Genomic DNA, 27,306 nt, shown 5'->3' on the forward strand with positions numbered 1-27,306 from the left:
GTCAAAGGAGAGGTCACCTAATTCATAGTGAATGTATTACCTGAAAATACCATGTCTTTTTCTATTTGTAAGTTGACCATAATCAGATTTCATTTCTCTCTAATTTATCCATTATTTGAATTTATTCACAAAAGCCATTTTTGCTTAGATCCTAAGAGAATGTTTGCGTTGGAGTTGAGTTTCTGATCCAGCTTGATAATAGGAGAAAAAAAAATCACTGTCTCTTGCAGACAGGCTCACTACTATAGATAATTCCCCTAGCTCTTGGAAACTGTCTCATTATTATTTTACATTTTGATTCAAATAATTATATCCCATTTTAGCTGGCAAAATTTCTCTGAGATCAAAGTTAATCTTTTTTTCTGTTTTGGTATAAGAACTGCTGAACTGCAGCCTAGTCTTGAGGGATATCTGCAGATTCCCACTGTAATTTTGCTCGGTTATTGGGAAATATGTTATTAATACTTTTATATTCTGTCTTGTGTAGTAATTCCAATGCAGTGTTAGAAGGCAAAATAATTTTCACTGCTATTCCTTGCCCTTAGTTTGGAGGAAATACCACTGAGGAAAACCACCATCATAAGGTCTTTAAATTTTTCAAATCTTGCTTAAGATCTTAAGAGGTACTTGAGAGGCAAGCAGAAATTTTCCCCTTCTTGGTCCAGGATGACTTTAGCCTCTACAAAACACGTGGGTAATCCAGGTCATAGAAATAAGTTATGTTTATTTCCTTTAGCGTACTAAGATTATTAGCCCTGTTTCTCTGTTGTGATTTGGAAAAGCACTGATTGATACTCTTCCTTAAAATGTATTTCCTTTACATACAATCAGCACCGCTAATTCTTTCATGCACACATATCTTCCAGACAGCAAACATGTTCTATATTGTGGTCATGATGGCCATAGTCCTGTTGAGTTTTGGAGTGTCACGAAAGGCAATCCTTTCACCAGAAGAACCTCCTTCTTGGACTCTGGCACGAGACATTGTATTTCAGCCTTACTGGATGATGTTTGGTGAGGTCTATGCTGGAGAAATAGACGGTAGGTAATTTTCACAGTACAGCTCAGCACCTTAACTTTAATGTGTGCAGAAACATATCTGCTTTGGGCTACTAGAGTTTAGACTACATATGGAGTTTATTCTTTCTCAGACAATTTTGATTCCAGTATATATATGTCCTTAATGAGTAATACTGCGTGAATAAAGGTGAGAATATTAGTTTCTTTGTTAAAGATTAAGCTTTAAAACCTTAAACTTTAGCTTTTCAAATTATATTGCAAAGCTCAGAGCAAAACACACAGGAACTAATACTAAGCTAGTTCATGGTCAGGGAATCTGGCACTGAAATGAATTTCTAATTAGGCAAATCCAAAGCTGCTGATCTCTTGGAGGAAGGACTACAAAGTTCCCTTAAAGGAATAAAATATAAAGTGATAACCACAAAAAGGAAAAACAAAGAAAAAGAATATTTTTGATTGGTGTAAGAGTTATCTGGCATCATTTGAAAAACAGATAAACCAGTTGAACGCAGGAAATATATAACCAATGATTATGGTTTTGACCTTGTCTCAGTAACAGAGAAGAACCAGGCACTCCAAGAACTATTTCAGCATTAGAGGTGGAAGGCACTGTCATGCTGCTAAGTGATGGGTACAAGTAAAACCGTCCCTAAAATAGAAAAGTGGGTATGCAAATAGATACATATATTTAACACACATAGTTAAGCATAGACCTAATTCATTAACATAATTTTAGATATTGCATCTATTATTATTTCTGAAACAGTCACATGATGGCTATATATTTTGGTTATATAAGTCATAATTCTTTTAATTAAAGCACACTGTTAAGTTTCACAGTTTAATCTATTTAATCAGTTATTAATGCTAAACATTTGAAATTTGACACTTCTCAAATAAAGCTGTAATTTTTCTAACAGCTCTTTATGCTGTGGAATATGTCCTCAATTTAGGGCTGCTGCCTTATAAGTGTGTTTTAAAATTTCATCAAAGATCTAAAATTTAAAAATCATAAAGACTGAAAAGTATTTTGACAATTTAAAAACATTCAGAAGGATCCCTTAATTTCTGTGATTTGTTGCTTCATCTTATGAATATTAGTAGCCATATATCCTTTTGCACATGAGTACATGTGATCTTATGAAATTCTGAAGGAATAACACTCCAGTACTGATAAAGTAGCCTTTGCACTGTGTCCTTTCCACGGTGGAGTCAGTGAAATCTTTGCCACTTGATTTAAGGATCAAAGATTTGGATTTCAGTTCACTTGAGTGTGTGCCGTCTCCCAAATACGTTTCAGCTGCATAATTTTCCCGTTAACAGAAAGTCAGGGTGACTGGCATAAGAACTCGTATCCGTGAAATGGTATCTATAGCTTCTGAACTGCAATGGAAACTATGGAGCAGCAGTATCACAAAGAGGTCTCAGATCTCCTTTAAGTGGAGGTGGACTTTTTAGTTGGAAATTTAATAATGTATCTCTGTGAAAGTAGTAAGGACCATTCTGTTTTTTTGTGGCAAAAGAGAAGCACATGCCATTGCTGTGCTTTGCTCTAATTTTCATTCTAATCATGCTCTGTATGTTCTTCACTTTCAGTCTGTGAAACCAATGAAGACTGTCCTCCTGGCTCCTTCCTCACGCCATTCCTCCAGGCTGTCTACCTCTTTGTGCAGTACATCATCATGGTCAACTTGCTTATTGCTTTCTTTAAGTAGGTACCATGGTAAATTGATGCCAAAGCAAAAGCAACTAATAGATGTTCTGCCAACGCTTCCATAAAAACTTTTCACCAAAAATGCCCCAGCAGGGGGCATGTTGATTGTGGTTGTTACCCCATCTTTCATGGGGGTAAGCTGAATGAAAAAAGCATGGTGGAAGCAAGAGGGTGGGAGGAAGGGGATAGTAAGCAGACACCTGAACTGTTTTGCCATTTAAACAAAATCTGACTCTCTGCAAGTGGACAACAAGCTGTCAAACAAGCAACATTAATTCAGCTCTGGGTTAATTTGTCCTTTGTTCCTAAAAGTTGTGTTTGCTGTGCTGAGAGCGTCTTGGGCTACACGTTTCATCATAGTGTAGCCTAAGATTTAAATTGGCAGGTAGATGGAGAAGGTATTCAAGGGAAGAGAATAATGACTTTCTAGAAGCATGCTCTTCCTTTAGGAAATAACTTGAAAATTCCTGTTGTTTGGTGCAAGTTAGTGTGTTCAGACTGAAATCTAAATGTAGCGGTTTTATGTCTTTTTAAATGTCTGCTGTCAGAGTAGGAGGGGTATTTATGGTAATTTTATAGTAATTCGTATTACACTGTAGTAATTAGTCAGTGTCTTTATAATAATTCTAATCTTTCAAGTTTTAACAGGAAAATCCTTGTAGTGGATCAATTTATTGAAAATTCTGGTAAAGAGTGGTCTAACCCAAGCAGTTAATTATTTTTTCCTGGAGTTCTATTTCTGATGAAGAAAACTGTTGGAAGTCAGCTGTAGGTTAAAAAAAAAAATCAAATGGAGAAATGTAGTGATTAATATTCAAGAAAAGTGAATGATCAAAACTCATTCTATTCCCACTTCCAATTAGAAATCCCTTTTCTGAAATTGTGGTAAGGCATCATTATTTTTTTTTTTTTAATATGCAGCTGTGAAATTATAATTTGAATTATTTCTAGATTTAAACCTTCAGCAATGATGATATTAAATCTTCTGCTTAGTGATTTGATTGTTCCAGAAGTGGGACCAGAAATGGTTATGAGCAATATATTTAATTATGCTCCCAGAAGCAAAGCTCATGTTTTTGTGATTATATATTGGGTGTGTAGCATGACGGTGCAACTGAAGTTACAGAGCCAGGGACCACAAAGTTGCTTTCCTGTACTTGGATTTATAATAGTAGATATGCAAAATTATTCAGTGCAACAGCAGTCATGTTTAGTAATATCATGGCTCCAAAGCGTACCCTGCAGAAGAATTGTTTGTGAAGCTGCCTGTTGCAGCAAGTATTTTGTTTAGGGGATTGCACAGAACTGTTTTATTAATACTCTTCCCTTAGCCTGACTCCTACATTTAATCTAGCCCAAAGAGGCAGACAATGTTGAATTCTCAGTTAAGCTATGTATCAATGTTGAAATAATCTGGCTGAGATTTCGAAGTCACTTTAGGGATTTTTTTTGCCCAGTTCCTATTAATGTGAATGTGAATTGGATCTCCAAATCCTTTAGGCAGCTTTGAAGATCTCATTCTCAGTGCAGTAGCTGCAGGCACATGCTACTGCTGTGTTAAATGAAAGTTGCTAAGCTGATTTACCTCACTGGAGGGATGGGACTTTCCTTCAGTGTCAAATAGATCTGTAGGCAAGCATCTTGTGCTGTATTGGGAGTATTCCTCACAGGAGTGTTTTACCCTCCTTCCCTCTCTATCTGTCTTCTCAGTAATGTTTATTTTGATTTGAAATCCATATCAAACAAGCTCTGGAAGTACAACAGGTACCGCTACATTATGACTTACCATGAGAAGCCATGGCTGCCTCCACCATTCATTCTTCTGAGCCACATTGGACTTCTGATAAACTGCATCTTCCACCATCAGCCTCCAAATGAGCTGGATCAAGAGGAAGGCGATGTTGGACTAAGTAAGCAGAGCTAAGCTGGGGACCAAACAAAATAGCTAATGAGGAATGTTTTGCCAGTCTCCCATCACTTCGTAGCTCAATTTGTCAAAGAAAAAAAAAAACAGAGTAAGAGTAGGGTACCTCTGTGGGTAGGAGGCTGCTTTTATTAGCAAAACTGAATTTAACCTGCCTACCTAAGAACTCTAGTAAGAAAAAAGTGACTAGGGGAATGCTTTCCTTTGTATTTGGCTTTTATTGTGCTGCATTCTGTGCTTCAGTCAAGACACATCATAACTCTGAGCTGAAATAAAGTGACAGCAACTTATTCTGTAGGAATGAATAGCCTTATTTTGAAAGAAAGTAAACAGTACTGGAGGTATATATTCTGTGCATTTGTCCTGAAAAGACCAACAATTCCTTTTTAATTGCCAAGAGAAAGTAGCCACAGAGCCCAAAGACAGGAGAGCCAATGACGGCAGGTGCAGAGAGAGAGAGCACTAGGACCTCTCACTTCCTCACTGCTTCTGTCCCTTTCTGCACTGGCTCATCACTGCACCTGAAGCACACCTCCTTCACCTTTCCCAAGTAGAATTCTCCATCCCCCGGTCTTCCTAATGCCCTTTAAGGTGATGCCAGTTCCTTGTCCAACTATTGCCAGCTAGGAGCAGCCCTAGCTATTTTAGTATAGATCAAGCACAAATTCAGGTGAAGACTGAATTGAGAGCAGTCCTGAGGAGAACTTGGGGGTGTTGATTGATGGGAAGCTCAGCATGAGCTGGCAGTATGCACTAGCAGCCCAGAAAGCTGACTGTGTGCTGGGCTGCATCAAAAGGATTGTGACCAGCAGGTTGAGGGAGGTGATTTTCCCCCTCTGCTCTCATGACACTCCACCTGCAGTACAGAGTTCAGCTTTGGGGCCCCTAGCACAAGAGGGAAGGACATAGGCCTGCACGAGCAAGTCCAGAGCAGGGCCATGAAGATGGTCAGAGGGCTGCAGCAACTCTCATGGGAAGGCAGGCTGAGAGAGTTGGGTGCTTCGGGGAGATCTTAGATCAGCTTCCAATACCTAAAAGGGGCCTACAAGAAATCTGAGAGGGACTTTTTACAAGGGCATGTAGTGACAGGGCAACGTGTAATGGCTTTAAACAGAGGGTAGATTTAGGCAAGATATTGGGAGGAAATTCTTCACTGTGAGGTGGTGAGACACTGGAACAGGTTGCCCAGAGAAGCTGTGGATGATCCACCCCTGAAGTGTTCAAGGCCAGGTTGGATGGTGCTTTGAGCAACCTGGTATAGTGCAAGGTGTCCATGGCCATGGCCAGGGGTTTGGAACTAGATGATCTTTAAGGTCCCTTCCAACCCAAATCATACCGTGATTCTATGATTCTGTTGCAGGGAGGGGCAACAAGAGTTTTGAGATGGGAATGAATACTCAGTCGTGGAGCTTGATGGTTGGTGTGGTGAGGCAGGAGAATGGGGAGGAGAAGCGGCTGGTGGCTGTAACCTTATCCAAAAAAACACTGGGAAAGGCTGGTCCATAGTATTATACTGCTTCATCCTTCCTGATGCAGTGTACATCCTTGATGCCTAAGAACAGGTGAGCATACCCTCCTGGGTTATGTTTCACTCTGCTGAACGTGAATCCCTGAAGGTATTGGGCTTGTTCACAGGTGGTTGCAGATTTCAAAAATGGGCTTAACTAATCAATGCTGATCTACTTTACTGCTGCGTTCAGGCAGAGCTCCTCATCATGACTGGATACTGCCTTTGAAGTATCACTGCTTATTTAAATGCATGCATAGTGTAAGTCACTGACATAGCATAGAGGGTATCTTTCTTCTAAGGTACAGTAGGCACAAGAAAAACTGAAACAGTGCTTTGCACATATAAAAGTCCTTCTAGAAGAGAGAGACATTTTTACTGTTTAGATACCTTTTCTAAAAGTCTTTTCTGTATGCCTGTGTATCACCTGGTACATTTCTTCTAATTAACTGGGTTTAGTAGTGGATATCCAGTGCCACCCTGTGGAAAATCAATGAAAATACCAAGATTCAGAGAATAAAGTCTTTGAGGCAAGAACACAGATAGATCAGGGGGAAAAGAGTCTAGAAGGTGATCAAGTCTTATTTGGAGTTAGAGGGGTACCCCAGAACACTGCAGTGGGCTTCCCTGCTGAGCTGTGTGTTGCAGGCTGGTACTACATAGTTGTGACAAACTTGTCATGTTGCTTGGCACTGATACACCTCTAGCAAGTACAGTGAGGACTCTGGCATGTAAAAAAGGAAATTAAAAAGAAACTTGGAAGATGTAGATTTCAGATCAGAGAAGCAGCTTCCCACCGCATGGATTTCTTCATACTGGCTTATAATCAATCTGTTCTCTCAGAAGTCTTGGTATGCTAGAAGAATAGCGTCATGAGCAGCCCAAGCTGTGGAGTTTGAAACTTTTCAATGTGTTCTTCTTTCTTCACCCAGTAATCTTGATTAATGTTTTATACATATGAACATGGGAAGATATTAGGTGAAAAAAAAGCTTTGTAACTTTGAGTACCTGAAAGGACTGTAATTGTTATAGGTGACTAGACCTAAATGAATGTCTGGACCAAATTACAGTGAAATCTTTGTAAGTCTTACATACCTATACCTAAGTCTTACATGTCACACAGGAATAACAAAATACAGGAAAAAAAGATTGGGAGAAAATACATGTTTGTGAGCAGCATTTGGGTATGTACTTGGGAATTTTTGTCAGTGTGGTTTTGCCCCCTGCCGAAGGAAAGATAAAACCCATGTTTACCTGTATTTGACATGTTGAGTCTTCATACTTAAGCCCAGATTCATGGAAGTTACATCTGACTCATTCTCCTCAAGGGAGGGGGAGGAAAGCAGGTCCAACAGTTTTCTATTTTTATCATGGGTGCATATAAACAATTACATTTATGGACATGCTTCATACCGACTCCTATCTCTTTTGTTTAGAGCTGTACCTGAGTGATGAGGAGTTAAAGAAGCTCCACGACTTTGAGGAACAGTGTGTGGAAAAATATTTTCATGAGAAGAATGAAAGCCTGAGTTCCAGTGACAGTGAAAGGATTCGTCTGACAACAGAAAGGTGTGTTTTGCTGCAGATTTGTGCTCTTTATATACATTTGTCATATAAAAAGACTTTGATAAGCTAATGCTTTTGGAGCAGGTATGGCCACTGTGAACAGGAGAAGCCATAACATGCATAGGCGTTGCTAATTTGATGGAAATGTAACATATCTGTTTGAATGGCATGATGGGCCTGGCTGGGATGCCTTGCTGACAGAATTGCATCCCCAGATGTGTACAGTGCACAGGTGGTTAAATGGGTACAGTAAGGTGTTGGTCAGTTTCACTTTTGCAGAGTAGGCAGCACCACAAAATCCAGAGTATGGCATACAGTACATACTATTATTTAAAGGCTTAGCAGTGTAAGAACACTTTGAGAGTATTGCTTGTGATTGAGTATAACTGCTGTTTACAAAAATAACCGTATAGCCATTGTAGCATTAACTGCAGTGTAGTGTCTTTGCAAAATGTCAATACACAACTGTCAAAGGGGTTTCAAAAGTCTCAGGATTGACCTAATTTAGCTTTCTATTGAAATCAGTGGCAGACCTGCCATTATGTTTAATGTGACAAGTTAAAGGAAGTGAGTGCTATAAGAAGTCTTAAAGAATGCCAGTACTGATCTCATCTAATAAATTTGTTTTGCCTAAAGAAAGATAGCTTCTTAATCTTTGTTTATTCGTAATCATATTTTCTGCATACTAAAATAAAACATGCAAGCAAAATGAATGTTCCCTGCAAAAGAAATGAAATAAGTAGCTTTGTTCATACGTTGAATCAATTAGAGCAAGAAGATTTCATTTAATGAGTAAATATAGACCTGGAAAGGATTTTTTCCTGAGTGGAAAAGTTAAACACACTTCACAGCATTGCATAGCATTAATACAAGAAATTAATTTAGATGAATAAAATATTTTGGAATACTGGTCTTTGTTTTATTCAGCTACTGGTTAAATACTATGTCTTTTAGTTACTCAGTGACAAAGGAAAGGAACAACTTTTGCGTATTGCCTGCAGCTAGTTTGTCATTGTCTTAGTGTTAAGAGGACCAGAGAGTGTATCTCCAGGAAACGTGAAGGTATTTATTTGGTTAAAATTATATAATTCCAGGCCAGGAATTTCTTGCACTGGGGATTTGAAGACCAGAAAAAAGGGGTTTGCTTTTTGGGCAGTTGAATTTTACCTGAAGATGACGGATGAAGAAGACTGTTCCCAGAGGTCAGATAGGTTCTTGGGAAGACTCTTTTCCCAGTCTTCAGTGTTTGAGAAATTTAAGAGTATCTGTAGGTTTGTGTGAGCCATGTTCTTATGCTTACACGAGAAAAGTAAAAATGCGACATGACTGAGTGACAAGAAGTATATGGGACTGACAGCAGGACGCAGCTTTGGAAGTGCATTATGGTGCATTACAGCTGTAAATGCAGTAGTCAGTGCAGCATTTCCAAAGCTGTGTTTTGCTGTCGATGTTTAGTAGTTCTATGGAAACGAATAGACATTAATAGGAAAATAGCAGTTTTTGGAACAGATACTCCTTGAGCAAAAAGCTTATTTCCTTAAAAGTCACTGGCTGTTCGCCCAGTAATCTGATTGACATTTTGTAAGTTTGGATTGCTTTTTTCAAATATAGGTACTCACGTGAATGGAAGTCACCATTAAAGGAAAAAAAAAAAAAAAAGCTGTTTGAAATGTGAACCGACTTTTAGAAATGTATTAATGGCTTCCTTCATCATCAGGCAAGCAGAAGTGAAGATCCATGTTTTGGTATTTTCATGATATTTTCTTTTTCCATTTAGAGTGGAAGAGATGTTTCTGCAGCTTAAAGAAGTGCATGAGAAGGTATTTTGTATCAAGGAGTCTTTACTTTCCCTGGACAGCCAGCTAGGACATTTGCAAGACCTGTCTGCCTTGACAGTGGACATCCTGAAAGTGCTTTCAGCTGTTGACACCTTGCAGGTGGAAGAAGCTTTACTGGCTGACACAAAGCTTCGAAGCTGTAGGAAGCTGCCCCATAGCTGGAGCAATGCGCTCTATTCCAAGACCTTGAGCAGCCTGGAGTGTTTGTATGACAAGAAATACCACTACTACAGCATGCCGTCCTCCCTTTTACCCAGCTTGGTAAGGAGTCAGTGGCCATCAGAGTGCAAAGGCCATGTACTTGGGATGGAGAGTAACAAGGTAGAAGACAGCTCTCAAAAGACAGAAATAGAAAGTGACACACTCACTTCAGGAGTATCTTCTGAGACTAAATCAACCTCTAGATACGGACAATTTTTGCTGGTGCCCCCTGACCATCAGGGAGGGTCTTTCTCTGAGGATGTCACCTTAAATTTGTCTTTCTTGAGCACTCCTGACAAGTACAAGGACCATGCATTCAGAGGTGAACTGAGTAGCATTGTTGTGCAGCAGAATTTGCAGAGTGTCAGCCTCGTTGGAAAAAAGCCAGAAGATTATGAGTGGAACCAGAGAGACTTTGTTACTCATTTGCCATCAGAAAAGACTAATGCCATAGAGGCTGATCATTCTCCTGGTCTTCACCCATCGCTGGATATTGAAGAGAGTGCAGCACCCTTCTGTGATGACAGGTTAAAAACTAAAGGTGGTTATGTGAACTGGGGATTTTCTGAAGGCGATGAAAAAGGGGTTTTTAGCTCAGAAACAGAGAAGAAGACCCTGTGCATACATTCCACATATAACAGTGACTGCAATTGCACTGGTAGTCCTCCCAGGCATGTCCAGATAAGAGAATCAAAGCCCTTCTTCAACTCAGAGAGGTCACATCGCAGCAGCTTCATCTCTCACAACAAGCTGAAACGCAGCACCTCCTTCTGGATCAGCCCACTCTGGAGGGATTGGAGTTTCTGCAGGAGCAGCAGCTTACAGTCAACTAAGAAAGAGAAAAGAGGGAAAGCCTGCAAGGCCATAGGTGGTAATGATAAAACACTACATGTGTACAGGATCTTTTACTGGAGACCCCAAGACATGATAAAAATGTTTCCATTGCATCTGGGTATTAGTTGCAGTTGAGGGTAGTAGCAGAAAGTCTAGATTTTCTTTGTGCTGGGTCTGACTGCTGTGGGGGATTGCTGAGTGTGCCTGCTATACAAGCAGCACCATACTTATTCTTCCCGTGGATCCCTGCGGCTGTGGCTACACAGCCAGGGTGATAGAGGGACTGTGCTTGCTCTGGGAGTCTCCTGCCCTGGGGGTGCAATGCATGAATTGCAGGAGCTAAAATTAGTTACACAATCCCTAAGAGGTATATTAGCAGATCATAAGTCAGATGAGTGCATGGAGAATGAAGCGGTATGCATTTTTATAGCCAGTTTAAAGCCGTCCCTGTCAGCCACCAAGTTTGCTTACCAACAGCTAAAATATAGCAGAATCTAGTTCTAAGTATGAATAGTATGAAATGATGGATAACATTTGTTGTTTTATATCTTGTGATGGTGTACATCTTTGCACTGAACTGCATGAGTATTAGCTTTGGGTGTCGCAAGTCTTTCTCAGCTTGCTTTGAAGAAGTGCCAACTGTCAGTCTTATCAGATCTTCTCTTAGTAAATAAAAGGGTGGTAGCATAATGGTGTTTTTTGACTTTCCCACAGAGTCTTTACAATCCAGTGAGCTACATCACAGTGAGGCAACTAAAGCACAACAACGAAACAGAGACAGAAAGTCTGGGAAAGAAAAAAAGAATCAAAAAACCCTTCAGGTGCCGGTATGTGCAGATGCAAGAGAATCACATACCCAGTAACTGTCTTTTTCATTCATTAAGATTAGTTTAGTTGAAATGTATACATTTAAAATGCTGCACACAAACTGGGGCATCTTTTTGTCAGGCTTTGATTTAATTTCCTGTTTGTTTGAATGTGTGGGGTTTTGTTTTGCAATGTGTTGAAGTCTATGGACTATGCTAGATAGTATACAAGAGGTGTTACTGATTTTACATGGAAAGGAGTCAGTCCTTGCACTTTAGCTGGCAAGAGGACTTCGGGAGGCTTCATATGCTCTAGGATAGACTAAAATAGTGGTAAGCCATATCCATGTGGTGTGCAACTATAAACAAGCAAGCCAGGCCTTGTAATGCTGTCTCCTGCCTGCTAGAGTCCCACAGTCTTTTCTCTGAATCCATCAATCCATTTAGCACATTGCAGACAGCATATTGATTATGTCACACGTATGGGACAACTTTTATAACTATATATGTGTGCACATACATAAAAATATGTTTATAAAGTTATAAAGAGATTCCTAGAGTGTTTGTCTGCTGGAAAGATTTATCTGTTTAATAAGATAGAAGCTGAAGACGAATTTATTTACATAAGATGCTGAAGTCAGCAACAACAGATCTTAGACTTGAACTTTGAGACTTAATTAATACCTCTGAAGGTATTCAGGGGGACTTCAAAGTTTGTTTTCAAAATCTAAAATGCTACATTATTCAACAGTAATATTTGCTAGACAAAAGCAATTTGTCTTCTGCAACTTGTAACAACAAAAATGAGAAGATTTTTTTCTCAGCTGGGAGTGATTTCAGTCATTGGCATTTCAAAGGCGCTCTGAAAGGCCATGTCATAAGCTGTCAGAGGAACTGTAGAGGTGCTAGTCATCCTATAAATCAAGTGTCGCTTTGTCTGTGTCTCGCCAGGTGATTAGAGTGGATGATTGTCCCCAGAACACCCAAGTGAGCTCAGAGCCTGCAGAGATCAATGTCTGGGATGGGCAAGAGAAACACAGCAAGAACTGGCTCACCGTGTCTAATTTCAGTCAGCTAAGTATGTGATATTTTGGAGATGATGAAATTCAGAACAGCTTTTAAAAAGCAGCAATAAGTAAAAATTCACAAATTCGAGGTCTCATCCACTACTTTCACCTCATGGTATATTTTTTACAGAATTAGGCTTAGGTTGCAGGCACATGTGACTTGGTTATTTGCTGCATCATTGCAGAGACAAAAGGGACGTAGGTTGAATGGAAGGTCAGTTAATTTTTTCTGGGGGTGCTGCCTGTCTGGTGTGGAAGATAGTAGAGTACTATCCTCAGGAATAAGTGGGAAGCAAGGAGGATGGTATCCTTGCCTCCTCTCCTGAAGTGTCTTATGTCTTCTAAAGTGACATCCTTGCTAATTGAAAAAAATAAACTCTTGTGAGTTTCACTCATTTTTCATGAATTTACACTCACAGGCAGTGCTGTGATACTGTATCTGCTGGCAGACCCTCTGCATGCATTATTCATTACACACTGCTCAGAAACACATCCTCCAAAGGGAAGAAATGAATTCCATATCATCTCTGTTGGAATAAAAAGGGAATGGCATTCTTACTCTTCTTTTAGTAATTCTTCAGCTCTTTCATGCTCAGAAATCCTTTCCATAGTTCATATTATCTTTCAGCTTTGCTGTTACATGGCTTACTGGCTGCATCCTGCGAGCTGGTGGGAGAAGCACCAGGGAATGCTGTGACTCAGCACAGCATGGTCTGAAAAGGACTGCACTCCCCTGAAATCTGCTGACAAAGTGGAAACAGTCTGTTTTAACCTAATGCAATTCTGTTGCTTTTATAGCCCATTACACATTTGCTGGAGCAATATGGTGTATAGGTGTTTATTTTATATCACTACATAGATGTTTAGTTTGTAGCAGCAGAGATGTTAATTTGCACTCTGGAAATAGCTGACACCTGCTTTTTTGGGTAGGTTTGGAACGTCTCAGTTGCATGCACCAGAAAATGAAAAATCAAGACATTGGTAGGCATACCATACCATTCTGTGATTACCTGAGGCATTCTCAAGAGGTAAGACCCAAGATTACACATCCTAGTCCATAGTTTTGACTGGGATGAGGTCTGGGTAGCTCTGTTGATGTCCTTGCATTTGCCGCTATAGGTTGTTTGTCATGAAATAACTCTTGAGAGATGGGAAGCTCTGTTGTCCGCTAGCACAGTGCATGTGTGCAAGTAAATGAGTAATTTAATAGCTGTTAACACTCTATTAAGATTATTTAAGTGGGATATTAAATTATTAAATCACAAATTTGATTTATGAGTATGAAGAAGTGGGTCAGAAATGACACAAGGGTTGTTATTTCATTAAGTAAGGAGCAAGAACACAGATTGAGTTTGAACCAGTGGATAGAAGTGATGTCAAAGTGAAGTAAATTTTAGAAAGTTAGCTACATGGCTCTTAATCTGTCACACAGAGATAGTTATTTCTTGCAAAGTGGAAGTTAAGTATTGATAATTGCAAAGATTAGATTTCTTAACCACTCTTAAAACCAACATATCTTATAATTTATCAGAGTTAATTTGCAGTTCCATAATGCAAAGGCCCTTTGCCTACGTAAATCAACATGGGCTTATTGACTTTGATGGAGCTAGACCAATTTATATTTCTTGAAGACTGGGGGTAGGAATCTGGATTATAGAAATTTCTGTTTTAAAATGGTGTAGCTAATGAAAGAAAATGTATCTTTCAGTACATTGCGTAAGGTATCTCAGAAGTATGAAAGAAAATTAACAAAGAATGAATTAAGAAAAGTAACTGTGAAATAATCCTTTCCTCTTCCCTATCCAACAGCACCCTTCCTTCCCTTTTTTACTTATAGCACTCTTGGTTATTAAATGGTGATATTTATAAGTCTGGCTTATTTTTCACTGTAAATTCTATGAGTTGTGTTTTTTCTTTTTTAAGGAATATAAATAAGTTAGATAGTTTCAGATCTGCTGTTCCAAGTGCTGTAGAATTTGAATCCCAAATACCGGGGAAGAGAACTTGAATCTAAATTTTTAAAATGGCAGGGTTTTGAATGAAAGAGTGGGAAGAGGGAGAGAGAAATAGATGTACTGATTTTGTATTCTGTAAATCTGAGCTTGGAGTCTGAATCGATAAATCTTTGAAATGTGAAAAAGAGGGTCAGATGAGTAACATAAAGGTACAGCCAGGAACACTGTGTGAAAGGAACAAGTAATTTGGTTCTTCAAAACTCATATTAAGATATCTTGCGTAAAAATCAAGGGTCGGATTTTTAAAGTTCTCAGAAAAATTCCAGTGATTACAGCAGGATTGGGGTTAGGCTGGAAGTAGTCAATTCTAAACCACCAACTTCAAATTAGTTCTTCTTTCAAGATACAGTCTCCAATGCCCACTGAGTTGCTGTGCCTCTCCTTAAGTCATAAAGGGTTATGAGAGTTTATATATATCACTGAGATGTAAATTGTTGCTGTTCTATTTGGACTGATATAGTTTAAAGAATATATTTTTCCTAAAGTGTTGCTTTTCAGATTTACCCATTAAACACCAGTGGTTCAGAAGTCCCTCCCAATGTGTAGGGAGGAGCAAAGCAAGAGTGTATGCAGGAAGGTTTGGGTTTTGTTAAAGATTTTTTCTTTTTTTCATCTGCAAAGCAAGCAACAAGGTAAAAATATGACTGAAATTAAAAAATGGTGAGTTACGTTTCAGATAATAGTTAAAGCTGAATTTTAGTTAATTTATCTTTAACCTTTGATGTTTTCAAATATTTTTTGGGGGCTGTTATTCTGAGGATTGAAATCTGCCTGACTACTATTCAGAAGAATAATACTATTTCTGACTAGTATATTAGGAGGACCTGGCTGGCCCAATTTTCCCTAATATGTCTGGAAGCAAAATAAAAGACAATTTGAGTACTTTTTTTAAACTATGAGACTTGGAAAATTTGTGATCTAAATATCACTGGAAAGATGCTCAGTGTGTTACCTTCTTCTGTTATAGAGATTTAGGTGTATTTTATTTTCAACAAGTGTAAAGCCTATCCCTAAATTGGAATTTTCTAATATAAAGAGAGTTCTCTAATACTGTCTATATTAGATGACCTTTAACGTGCTTTTGTGCATGTTTTGAGATATAGGTGGGTATCTGACATATTTAATTCAAATGTATGAAGACAGCAGGGAAAACTGTAATGTGAGCAAATCAGTTCCATTTTAGTTTAGGTATGGCAATGTTGTGATTCACCTGCCTGCAGTGTCATTATTCATGCAAACAATAAGTATATCAATAAGTGTTTTACGGATTGTACCTGTGTGAGTTGTGCAGTGTGTATATGACAGTCAGGTGCAGATTTTACCAGTAAAAGTATCTCTCTTCATTACAGGATTTGAGTAATAGCATATTTGGAACCACCAAGAAAAGTAATCAGAACAGGAGTTCATCGTATGTATTATTAGTATATTGAGATACTCATCACATGCTTTTAGAAAGAGACTTCTGTACTTTCTGCAAATTACCACTTCAGTTCTGCAGTATACTTCAGATGAGAACTTTATGTAAAATTAAGAGTTACGGCAATTCAGCCTGTCTATGTTTCTTTAAATAAAGCCTTATTAATGGAGACAAAGGAGATCCATATAAACAAAGTATAAAATTTTGGATGGAATGCCCACTCCTTTTTATTCTAACAATATTCTAATCTTCTAATCAATCAATAGGATCACCGTAGCATCTTTAACTAGCCATTACTCCAATCTAGTGAGCATGAAAAGTTATATTTGCTTTTGCTGTGCAAATTGCATATTTCCTTTTTTAATAATTAAAATGCTAGCAGCTCCTGAAAGTGTCTTTCATTCTTTGATTAATCTCTTTTGTACTGAGTCTGCACATGTACAAAATATTTAGCTTGGATTTCTTAATGGGTTTTCAATAGTTATTAAGCTTTGATTATATTTAGTGAAAGTATACTGATTTCAAAAATGGTTTCAATCTTACTGTGGGTTTTTGGATTTTTTTTCCCCAGCTTGATCAGTCATTATCTTAGCATTGGAGGTATTTTTTTCACATGCAGTGCTATCTATGTTCCTTTTCCTTTTCTTTCTTATTTTCATAGATTTCCTTTATGTAACACTGTGGATGTAATAAATGAATAACACTAGGAAGCTGTCACATCCCATGTGGTATCACTGTGGAAAGAGTTAAAGATACTTTGGTTTTTTAACCATACTGTGGGGTTTGGTTTTTGGGGTTTTTTTGTGTTTTGTTTTTGGTTGTTTGTTTTTTTTTTGTTTGTTTGTTTGTTTGTTTGTTTTTCTTTTTGTGGTTTGGTTGTTGTTAGTGTTTTTTTTGGTGATGGGTGTTTTGTCTGTTTGTTTTACCTAATCATTTATAGGCAGTAGGAAAACCGCATGCTTACCAGCAGGACATACAGGCTGTAGAGTGGCCTGATTCTGTCGCTTAGCCCATTGTCTTCAGTGGGATCTCTCTGGCCTGTGAGGTGAATCATATCCGCTGTCTTCTGTAACAAAGACTGCTTTAATGTTAACGCTGATGCTGTCGTCTTTCTGCAGCCTTGCTAATCCAAAGGACCATCAGTTTAAAAAGTCTGGTTTTGTGCAAGGAATGGTAATAGCATATGTAGCTCTGAATACATCTCAACATAGATTGAAAAATGAACAATTGTGTATGTGATTGAAGTGGTCTTTAACTGATACTGTTATTGCAGTGTAAATGATATGAACAGTGGTGCAGGATTGTAAAAGCAGCTCAATATGAAGCAGAAAAAGAAGCATGCTGTAAAATTTATCTGTTCTTCAGTAAGATTATTTGCTGATTGGTGCAATGAACAAAGTTGCACTGAGGGTTATTTTGTTTTATGTTTGCTGATAAAACCTTTGTAAGTTTTGCATTCACATAGATTACATCTCTTTATAAGTGTTAGCTTAATAATAGAAATTTTGGAGTAAAATAGCAAATGTTTGTTTTAAAACAGGTTGAGAACTTCAGAGGAAACTGACAGTAAGTTTTTGGTTGCTTGTCATTCATTTTAATTTTTCTCTGCAAATCTCACTCTGTCAATTCTGAAGTAAAAAGTCCAAAAGGAAGTTAATTTAATATAGTTGGAGGGTTATAGGAAAATGTTCAACTATTATCTCATAGTATCATAGGATCGTTAGGGATGGAAAAGACCTTAAGATCATCCAGTTCCAGCCCCCTTGCCATGTCATCCAAGGCTCTGCCCTACCTTGCCTCTTCCAGGGATGGAGCATTCACTACTTTCTGGCCAACATGTTCCAGTGGCTCACAGTAAAGAACTTCTTCCTTATATCCAACCTGAACTTCCCCTGTTTAAGTTTGAAGCCATTACCCCTTTTCTTATCAAATAATAGGACATACGTTAATTACTAATTTGTATTTTAAAATGAAAGATGTTTTATGAGAATATGTTTTCCTTATGATAACTGCAAAATCTTAAAAGAAAAAAAATCTATTTTTGCTCTAGTCTGCCCAGTAATGTTGTCCTTTTCAGCAGGAAGAAACTGTTTAAGATGCTGGTGTTACTTTTATCCCTGGCAGTCTAAGAGACCTCCTAGGTTAAAGCAGGGAGTATACTTGAGGATAGATTGAGATATAAAATTTTAAATATATGCATGATTTTTGAAGTTGAAGTTTAATGTAATTCCTCTGTTTGTGTGGTTTCCCTGAAATCATGCAATCAGTGAAGGATTGAATTTATTATGAAATGGCCAATAAAGAAATTCAAGGTTATAGTGAAAAATAACTTTGTTCTGCAACAGTAGAGTGTTAGTTAACTTCAATTCTATTTGTTGCCTTTTAGTCTATCTTCCAGTTTTCCTGAAATGCCACTTAGCTGTAAGAGGCTGAGCAGCTGGGCATCAATCTCTTTTTGAGGCTAGCTGTGGTGCAGAAATGAGTTGCTCTTAGGCTATCTCCCCTTCAAGTACTGCTCTGTCTGGGTCTGGTTGTGCACAAAATGCTGCTGTACAGTAGCACACTGCTGCAGGCCTAGTGAGTTGTGGGGCTAGTCTCTAGAGTGCACCATTACTTTGATTAAAATCCAGTTTTGCTATCCTCAAAAGGAATGGCTTAATGCCAGTTCCCTGCTTTGTGTTTGTTGTTTTACAACATGCAAACTGCAACAAAACTAGTTGGGTCCAGCAAGAAAGAGAGCAAAAGGGACCTTGAATCACCAAGAACGCTTAGTGGAAATGCTGGCTCTTCCCCAAAAATCCATGTATGTTTTTTATTTAAGATTTCTTTTGCTAGAAAATGGAATATAAACAAATATAATGCACTCAGAAAAACAGTGTAATATTCAAATATTTTAATGCAGATTCAGTTTTGATTTTTTCCTTTTTCAGAATTGCAAGTAGTACAGTATACATATTTTCTGAAATCTGGCATTTTGAAGGATTGTTTTCCAAAGAACAAAGTGATTGTATCTTCTTGATTGAAACACACTCATGAATCTTGGTTTTATTAAAAAGACTTTATAAAACCAAGATTTTTGGACCAAGTTTGATCTAGCTGTGCCTGTTAAATATGTAACTACAGAAATTGTTTGTCTATTTAAGTGAATTTTTGATGCTATGGGTTAATGAGATAGTATTAGTATAACTTTGGTGTATTAGTATAGTTAATGGAATGTTTAATGTCTGAGGATGAAGTTGGAAAAATCATGCCTTTGGAAGGCTGTGAAGCATGATGGACAACATAGTGCTTTTAATATCCCAGAGGTGTAATTGGCTTAGAGAAGCTATTGTGTCCTTGAGGTTAATAGCACAAGTTTCCCACCATTTCCCTGAATAAATAAGTCATCTGGCTGTATTACACTGATAACTGAAATCTGCCAATATACTGTACATTATGACATAGTTAAAGCCTATTAGTAATTCTTCTCTTTAGAATATTGAGACAGTAATTCTGATTAATCTGTTTCATGACAAACTCTGGGATGGAAGGAAATGAAAAATCATGCATTTATATCTGCTGTAGTAATTAATGTAATGATCCTTTAAACATTATTTCAGATATGTTTGCCTGCTTGAAAACATCTCAAGATCTGCATCATCACTACTCAGGTAAGCAGGAGACACCAGAATGATAGCTAAGTAATTTGAGAAGTTAAAAAGAACAGTAGTTCTTCCCTCGTCATCTTCTGTGATTTTCATTTTGAAGAGTTGCACAATTGCCCACTGCTAAGAAGGTTCTTTATTAATTCATGCCTAACACTCCAGTGAGGAAATTATGAATTATTTTCTTACTGCTAATTGCTCAATTCCAGTATTTCTGATAAATCCAGGGCAGAATGTAGATAATCTCTTTCAAACTACTAGTAGAAACAATGAATAATGCCCCAATTCCTGGGAGGGCAAAAGAGCCACTCATTTGTTTATAGCTGTCACCCTGACACCTCCCACATCCTCCTTTGCACTTTCTGGAGTTGGTTTCTTCAGTTAATTGGTCCTGTACTACTTAATCTGTGTTTATATACCTATGAACTCCAGGAAATTTGGCAGGGAATAAATCATTTGAATGCTGATTGCCTGCAGTCCTGTCTTTTCCTGAGCTGAGTGTGCACAGATTTTCCCACAAGGTTTGGGTTGGTTTTTCCCGGAGGAGAGCTGAGCAGAGCTTGCCAGTAGATGTCTCTATTGCCCACAGGACTTGGCCTCCTTTAAACGGAAGCTTGGGGTAAACCAGATGCATTATCAACCTCCTAAAGTTCAAAACCCCGCTATTTTCACTGGGAATGACACCTCCTGGTTTGTAATCAGTGTACAGGAGTAATTTCTCTGACATCGTGGCATTGTTGCAGTGATTATTTTGGCTCACGCCAGGTATGCTATTTGAGATTAGGTAGGACTTTTTAGCACAGAGAGTGGTTACCATTATGAGTTGACAAATGACTTGAGAGGTTTCCAGTGAAGGTTTTCTTCTTTCAGGAAGATTGTGGTAGAATTTAGCCAACTAAGACTAAAAGCTTGATACTGAAATCCTGCACCATATACTGCTTATGCATTATTTTTGCTATCATGTCCAGACACGTACAGTTATGCCTCTCTGCACACCCAAAAATACTTGAGTTTTGACCCAAGTTCAGCATCTGGTGCATGTCCACTTCACATTGCTTCTCAAGCCTCTAGAGTGAGTGCTAGCAGGGTCTGACAGACAGCGCAGGTCTGTCAGCTCCCCCTTTCACATCCTTGTTCATGCTATGCACTAATTTTATGACTAGAGCATGTTCCTAGTGAGGCATCAAAGGAGGACCATGCTCCAAAACTACTCAGACATGTTAATCAATGCCTGTCGCATTTAACATATGTAAACAAACCTTAAAGTGGAGTCTGAAATGCAGAACTTCTCAAATGAGGACCTTAATTCATGGGTTGTCATGGTGTGGGTTTCCTTTGCTTTCTCTTCTGGGCTAAATAATCTCCAGTTAATTTCTGCTCAGAGAGTTAATCTTAAATAAAGAAGGACAGATGGTGTCTAGGCTCTGGAAGAGTCTCCCATCAAGGCTTTTTGGTTGCTCTTCAGAGAAACACAGGTTTGTTGTGGTTCACTGTCTGCTTCGGATGCTAGTTCTATCTTCAGCCATCAAACGGGGAAATGAGGCAGTCAGCGCTGTAGCATCTGAGTTGCCTTCTTATTCTAGTCTTACTCTCTTTATGGCTTACTTCACAGCCCTCTTCCCCTTCCTGATAACTGAACCCATGACGAGGACAAATTCATAAATATTTAGGTAGCTCTATGAAGTTTTGAAGGTGTTTGCCTGAGAAATAAGCTGCCAATTAGGGAGACATAATAATGTTAGGGATGTTGTTTGGTGAGGAGCTCAGATGAAGAAACAGTGCTCTTTTCAGGGGAAGCTTGGATTTTCCTGTGATACCTTGTTAAATCCCCAGGTACTTTTGAGCCTGATGAGACAGGCAGTGAGGGCAGCTGGGGCCAGTGCATCTTATTGACAGTGTGAATGTTGCTGCACTGGAGCTGGCAGGAGGAGGAAGTGGTGACAGCCCTTGGTGAAAGGAGGAATATGAAGAATTAGCAGAAGCAGTTCTTCCAACCAGTATGTAGGGGGCTTGTCCTGGAAAGCCTGTTTCCTTGGAAGAAGGGAACCAATGAATGGGGGAAAGAGTGGCAGCTGATGCTTGTGAGATACCATGGGTGTGCAAAAGGGATTTGCTGTCTGGGTAGAATTTTGATCAGATCTGACATAGGATCACTCTGCACCCTCTTAGGCTTTGTGCACTAAAATGCCACCATATGTTTCTGAAACTCAGCCAGCTTGTTGTTTATTCACATTGTAGTGAAATCTATGTTTTCTGCAGCTGTTGAAAGGAACAACTTAATGAGACTTGCTCAGACCATACCATTTACACCAGTCCAGCTCTTTGGTGAGTACCAACTTCTTGGTTATGTTATTTATAAACTTTATAAATAGTTAGTGCATTATCTTTTAAATATGTTGAGTAATGTCCTTGGGTTAATTCAGCAATTCTTTTTTCTAAAAGAGGTGAACCAAGATAGAATTGTAGTCATGTAATAATTTAGAGACTTTTGGAAGTCATCTGGTCCAACTCCCTCTGTGGACTATTGAGATCAGGTTGCTGAGGTCCTGTCCATTTCCATTTTGAAAATGTCTTTAAATGGCGATTCTTTAGCTTCTCTGGGCAACCTTTTCCAGTGTTTGACTGACTTCAGTGTGAACCTAGTATTTTTCTCAGTGTTTGTTGGGGTTTCCCTTGTAGTAGCTTGTTACCTGTTGGCATTCATGTGACTGCTGTCAACTTCAGAGGTGAATCTGACTCCATCTTCTCTATAGCTATCATTAGGATAGCTGAAGGCAGCAAAAAGATTCCCTTTAACCTTAATACCTGCTCTCTCTCTACCCGTCTCTCTCTCACAGCCACGCTCTCTCTCATGTAGCTATAGGTATAGACTATCCCATAAAGAAGGCAGTGGTTAGAGAGGGCACTACTCCTGTACCTGGCACGGAAAACTTGTAGTATACCAAGGAAAAAAAAACCTGTGCTGTAACTGAAGAGTGGTAGAGAATACTATATGAATCGTTTGGAAGAGTTCTGAAATTAGTGTGCAGTACCAGCTTACAGCAGCAGAAACTCTGCCTCTAGACACTTGAGACCTAGATGCCTTCTTTTCAATGGGTAGAATATTTTGTCTCACAGCAACTAATTGCTCATAGGATTTCCTGGGACTAGATTGCTGCAGATAATAATATAGCTATGAGCATATTGAACATTTTAAACTTTGAAACTCCCAGGAAACACCTTTCTAAGTATAAAATTGTCAAATGATAATAAAATGAAGAATAAATGTAAGATTAAAAAAGGTGTCTAGTTATAATATCTTTATTCAAGTGTCTGTCTTTTATATAAGACACTGGCTTTCTGTTGCTTTATTTTAAATTAATATGTATGCAAACAGTGGTGTTTCACAGCATTGACATTTGTGATAACTGGTGAAGGCAGGCTTGGGAGCAGGGAGGAAATCTACTTGTCTGAACCCAGCTTGTCCTTCCATATACCGTTCTTTGCCATTCTGTGGATGTAGTTACCTCATCACTCTTGCTGGTGAAAACCTTTCTTACAAATTATCATTGAAAATAGTGTGAGTTGCAAGAAGGAAATCCAAGTTTAAAAAATCAGTTAACTTTTCTATATAGTTTACAAATATGGCAACAGAAAGGTGTCTCACTTATGCTGCAAGAGAGGAATGCTACTACAAGTACATAGGGAAACAGTGTGACTGAGTTAAAGCTCACCAGGTTTGTTCTGCTTTCAGAAAGATGTTATCAGCAGGAGCAGATCATCTGAAATTTTGCACAGTATGAATAACATTGGAATTTATAGGAAAAATAGAAATCTTAGTTTAGAACATCAGAACTGTAAACATCGTATCAATTTGCTTTCGCTTGTTCTCCTAGGATTCCTTGTTCCAAGGAAAGTCATGTTCTTTTCAGTGTAATTTCCCTGGCTCATTGTGGCCAAGTCACCATTTTTGGAGCAACTCAGCTGTCCATTTGTGTTGAAAGGTGGCTGTCGTGGTTTAAGCCCAGGCCGTAAATCAGAACCACGCAGTCTACTTCCCCCCCCACCTTTCTTCCCTCCGCTCCTGGAGGGACGGGGAGGAGAATCGAAAGAATGCAGCTCCCACGGGTTGAGATAAGAACAGTTTAATAACTAAGGTATAACACAAATCACTACTGCTACCACCAATAATAATAATGATGATAAAGGAAATAACAAGGAAAAGAATACAACCACTCACCGACCGGTACCTCACCCCCACCCTGCAGCATTCTAGCCCTTCTGGGCGACTCTCAGTTCTACATCCTGGGCATGACGTGCTGTGGTATGGAATACCTCTTTGGCTAGTTTGGGTCATGCGTCCTGTCTCTGCTTCATCCTGGCTTCTCCTCCTCCCTGGCAGAGCATGAGACTCACAAAGTCCTTGGTCAGGGTAAACATTCTGACCAGCAACTGAAAACATCGGCTTTATCAGTATTATTCCCAGGCCGAAAGTCAAAACACAGCACTGCACCAGCTATTAAGAAGAAGAAAAACTTACTGCTGCTGCTAAACCCAGGACAGTATCCACCCCTTATTCCATCCCATTCACGTCATGCTCAGATCCCACATTTTCAATATACCATCACTCTCATTTCAGTGCACTGTTATCTTAGTGCATGGACCAATCCCTATAAAGCTGCTGAGTCCATCTGGTCTACAATGTTGGGCTCCATCTCTTGTAACAGTCTTTCAGAGCAGGAGAGGCTGTGTGCAGTGTTCACACTCGTTAATAACCTGGGCAATAGTGTCTATTGCTAAGTCCACCCCTCAATCATGAGTCCATCTCTGTGTTGCATCTCTGCCCTGATGGCCTGAAGTGTCACGGGCCCATCAGGCTCAAAATAATTCACCCTCCCCTTCAGCAGTTTCTGCAACTTGTCGTTGGGGACTCCATACAGCTGCCTTCCATCTCCGATGCTTCCAAAGCACTGGAGGGGCCCAGTGGACTAGGTACTCGCCCATACTGTCCCACACACCCTGCCACTCATGAATGTCCAGCCTTGGGGAAAACCTCTTGGTCCCCCTATGTTGTTGTCTAACCCCAGACAAGACCCAAACCTGACTCTGCTTAACTCTCGGGATCAGACAAAATGGTTGTGGGTAAAACACACTCTGTGTGTGTGCCAACATGGTGATCCCCATCACAATCAGCAGGCAGGTCCCAAGGGTACCCAAAGGCCATTCAAAACCTTCAGAACTCTCAAATGATGCTGCTGCGCTTGCCGGCTCTCTCGCCACCAGCTTCCCTTTTTCTGAGTCCAGATCTTCCTCCTCTGCCTTGATGGGAAATGCTGCGGGGTCTCCTGCATCCTCCTGGGGCTCAGGCTCACGGGGCTTGGTGGGCGGCTGCTGGGGGATGCTCTCTGCTGCCGCGGGGCTGGGCTCGGCCGCGGCGCTTGGCTCCTCCGCCGTCTCCTTCCGTTGCTCGGCAGCCGCCTCCTTCCCGGCCTCTGGGCCCGCTCCCGCCGCCGCTTGGTCCCCGGGGCCGCTCCCCCTCGGCTCCCTGCAGCCTCACGAAGACTGAGGCGAGAACGAGGGCCAGGACGGTGAAGAGCAGCGGGACGGCCAGGTACAAGTCCACGGCCACATCCATCCCGCCCTGCTGCCGGAGCCCCCCCATATTACAAGCCATTACCATAAAATACAATGAAACAAGATCGTTAGCCCAAGGCCCACACTTGATAAACACTAACACAGCAAACCCCGGCTCTAAGTAAGCTACGGCATACCGACACTGTGACATCAAGAGAAACAACTTTGAGAGCCCATAAATCAGCATTGTGCCTTGGTCAGATCTGTTGTTACCTGAGCCCTTCAAGCCCCACGTTGGGTGCCAAAAAGAACTGTCGTGGTTTAAGCCCAGGCCGTAAATTAGAACCACGCAGTTTCTACTCCCCCCACCCCCCTGCCCCCGAGGGATGGGGAGGAGAATCGAAAGAATGCAGCTCCCACGGGTTGAGATAAAAACAGTTTAGTAACTAAGGTATAACACAAATCACTACTGCTACCACCAATAATAATAATAATGATAAGAGAAATAACAAGGGAAGAGAATATGATACCACCTGCCGGAAAAGAGCCCGACAGAGCAGAGCCTGCCCTTCCGGGTAACTCCCAGTTACATCCCTGGGCATGACGTGCTGTGGTATGGAATACCTCTTTGGCTAGTTTGGGTCAGGTGTCCGATCCCTGCTTTCTCCCGGCTTCTCCTCCTCCCTGGCAGAGCACGAGACTCACAAAGTCCTTGGTCAGGGTAAACATTCTGACCAGCAACTGAAAACTTCGGCTTTATCAGTATTATTCCCAGGCCGAAAGTCAAAACCACAGCACTGCACCAACTGCTGAGAAGGAGAAAAACTGACTGCTGCTGCTGAACCCAGGACAGTGGCATTCTCCAGCCCTTTATTTTTGTAATCAATACCTGTTAGAAGCAGTTTGTGTTTGTTTGCCTTGTTTGTTTTGTTCTGTGTTTTTGCTTTTTTTTTTTTTTTTTTTTGGGGGGGGTTTTTTTGTTCTTTTTTTTTTTTTTTTTTAAATAGGCTGAGCACAGTTATGAGTAAAATACTGTGAATGTTGCATGGATCTTGATTAACTTAAACTGCCTGTTCCACCCAAGTGCATAAACAGAGGGAGCCACAGTCAGGATATTTAAGATTCATACACTGAAGATAAAATGGTAACCCTTTAAAAACAGGTACTTTCAAAGCTCAGTATCTCTTGAGTACTCAAAAAAGTGTGGCAGATGAGATTGATATTCTTGTCTATATAAATCAATGAGTTTTGTTTGTGTGGATGTGTCCAGGAGGCTTTAAATTCATCTCTTTTTAGAGTTTTAATACAAGCTCTTGGGACCACTTATGCAGTCACAGTAGATCTTCAGCAGAATGTATGTAGTAAGTAGTGTAAGTTTAGGCTGGCAAAGTTTTCACACAGATGAACAGTAATGATAAAAAAGTTCTTTTATAGTGTGGTTTACAAAGGTGTGTAAAGTGGTTATGTTATTTTAAGACAACAAATCAAAATGCAGTTCTCTCCTGGGGCTGCAGTGTTTGATTTCTGCTAACAAAACTTCCCTTTATTTAAGATGGAGAGGAAGTGACTGTCTATCGGCTAGAAGAAAGTTCACCTATGAACCTTGATAAAAGCATGTCTTCCTGGTCCCAGCGTGGTATGGCTGCAATGATCCAAGTCTTGTCAAGGGAGGAAATGGATGGGGGTCTGCGGAGGGCCATGAAGGTCATCTGTACTTGGTCTGAAAATGATGTATTAAAGCTGGGACAAGTATTTATTGTGAAGTCTTTTCTGCCAGAGGTGGTTCAGACTTGGCAAAAGATCTTTCATGATGGCACAGTGTTGCATCTCTGCCTGAGGGTGAGTTCAGACCTAAAGGCACGCTGACTGGTGTAGCCTGATGTGCCTTAAATGCTATACTCTTACATGAGAATGTCTTCAGCGTGGTTGACATGTGGTTTGATGTTATCTTTTGGAAAGGAAAAAGCTTTTGAGGAAGATATGTCTCCCATTTGTAAACTGTATACAATTGTGTCTGTGTGTGTGCTTGTGTGTGTTTTGACAAATTCATGGCATCTTTCTCCATGAAAATGAAAATTATGTTTACAACATTATTTTCTCCAGGAGATCCAACAGCAAAGGGCTGCCCAGAAGTTAATCTATACCTTCAATCAAGTGAAGCCTCATACTATTCCTTATACTCCAAGGTAAAGTCACTGTC

The 27,306-nt window shown here is 39.7% G+C and overlaps 1 protein-coding gene across 1 annotated transcript in view; it reads left to right on the forward strand.

Moving 5' to 3' along the window:
* The window catches only part of TRPM6 (transient receptor potential cation channel subfamily M member 6), a gene marked incomplete at both ends in the record, with an annotated part of 93,242 nt that overhangs the window by 56,793 nt on the left and 9,143 nt on the right, over window positions 1-27,306 (forward strand). Inside the window, 14 exon segments of the mRNA XM_080636558.1 lie at window positions 867-1,041; window positions 2,617-2,731; window positions 4,445-4,644; window positions 7,602-7,734; window positions 9,509-10,641; window positions 11,319-11,431; window positions 12,362-12,488; window positions 13,408-13,505; window positions 15,842-15,900; window positions 17,450-17,475; window positions 19,509-19,559; window positions 21,813-21,878; window positions 26,659-26,945; window positions 27,210-27,292. Coding sequence (XP_080492684.1) covers window positions 867-1,041; window positions 2,617-2,731; window positions 4,445-4,644; window positions 7,602-7,734; window positions 9,509-10,641; window positions 11,319-11,431; window positions 12,362-12,488; window positions 13,408-13,505; window positions 15,842-15,900; window positions 17,450-17,475; window positions 19,509-19,559; window positions 21,813-21,878; window positions 26,659-26,945; window positions 27,210-27,292 — 2,666 coding nt within the window.

The sequence above is a fragment of the Psittacula echo genome (genome assembly GCF_963264785.1).
Source record: "Psittacula echo genome assembly, chromosome: Z".
NCBI lineage: Eukaryota > Metazoa > Chordata > Aves > Psittaciformes > Psittacidae > Psittacula > Psittacula echo.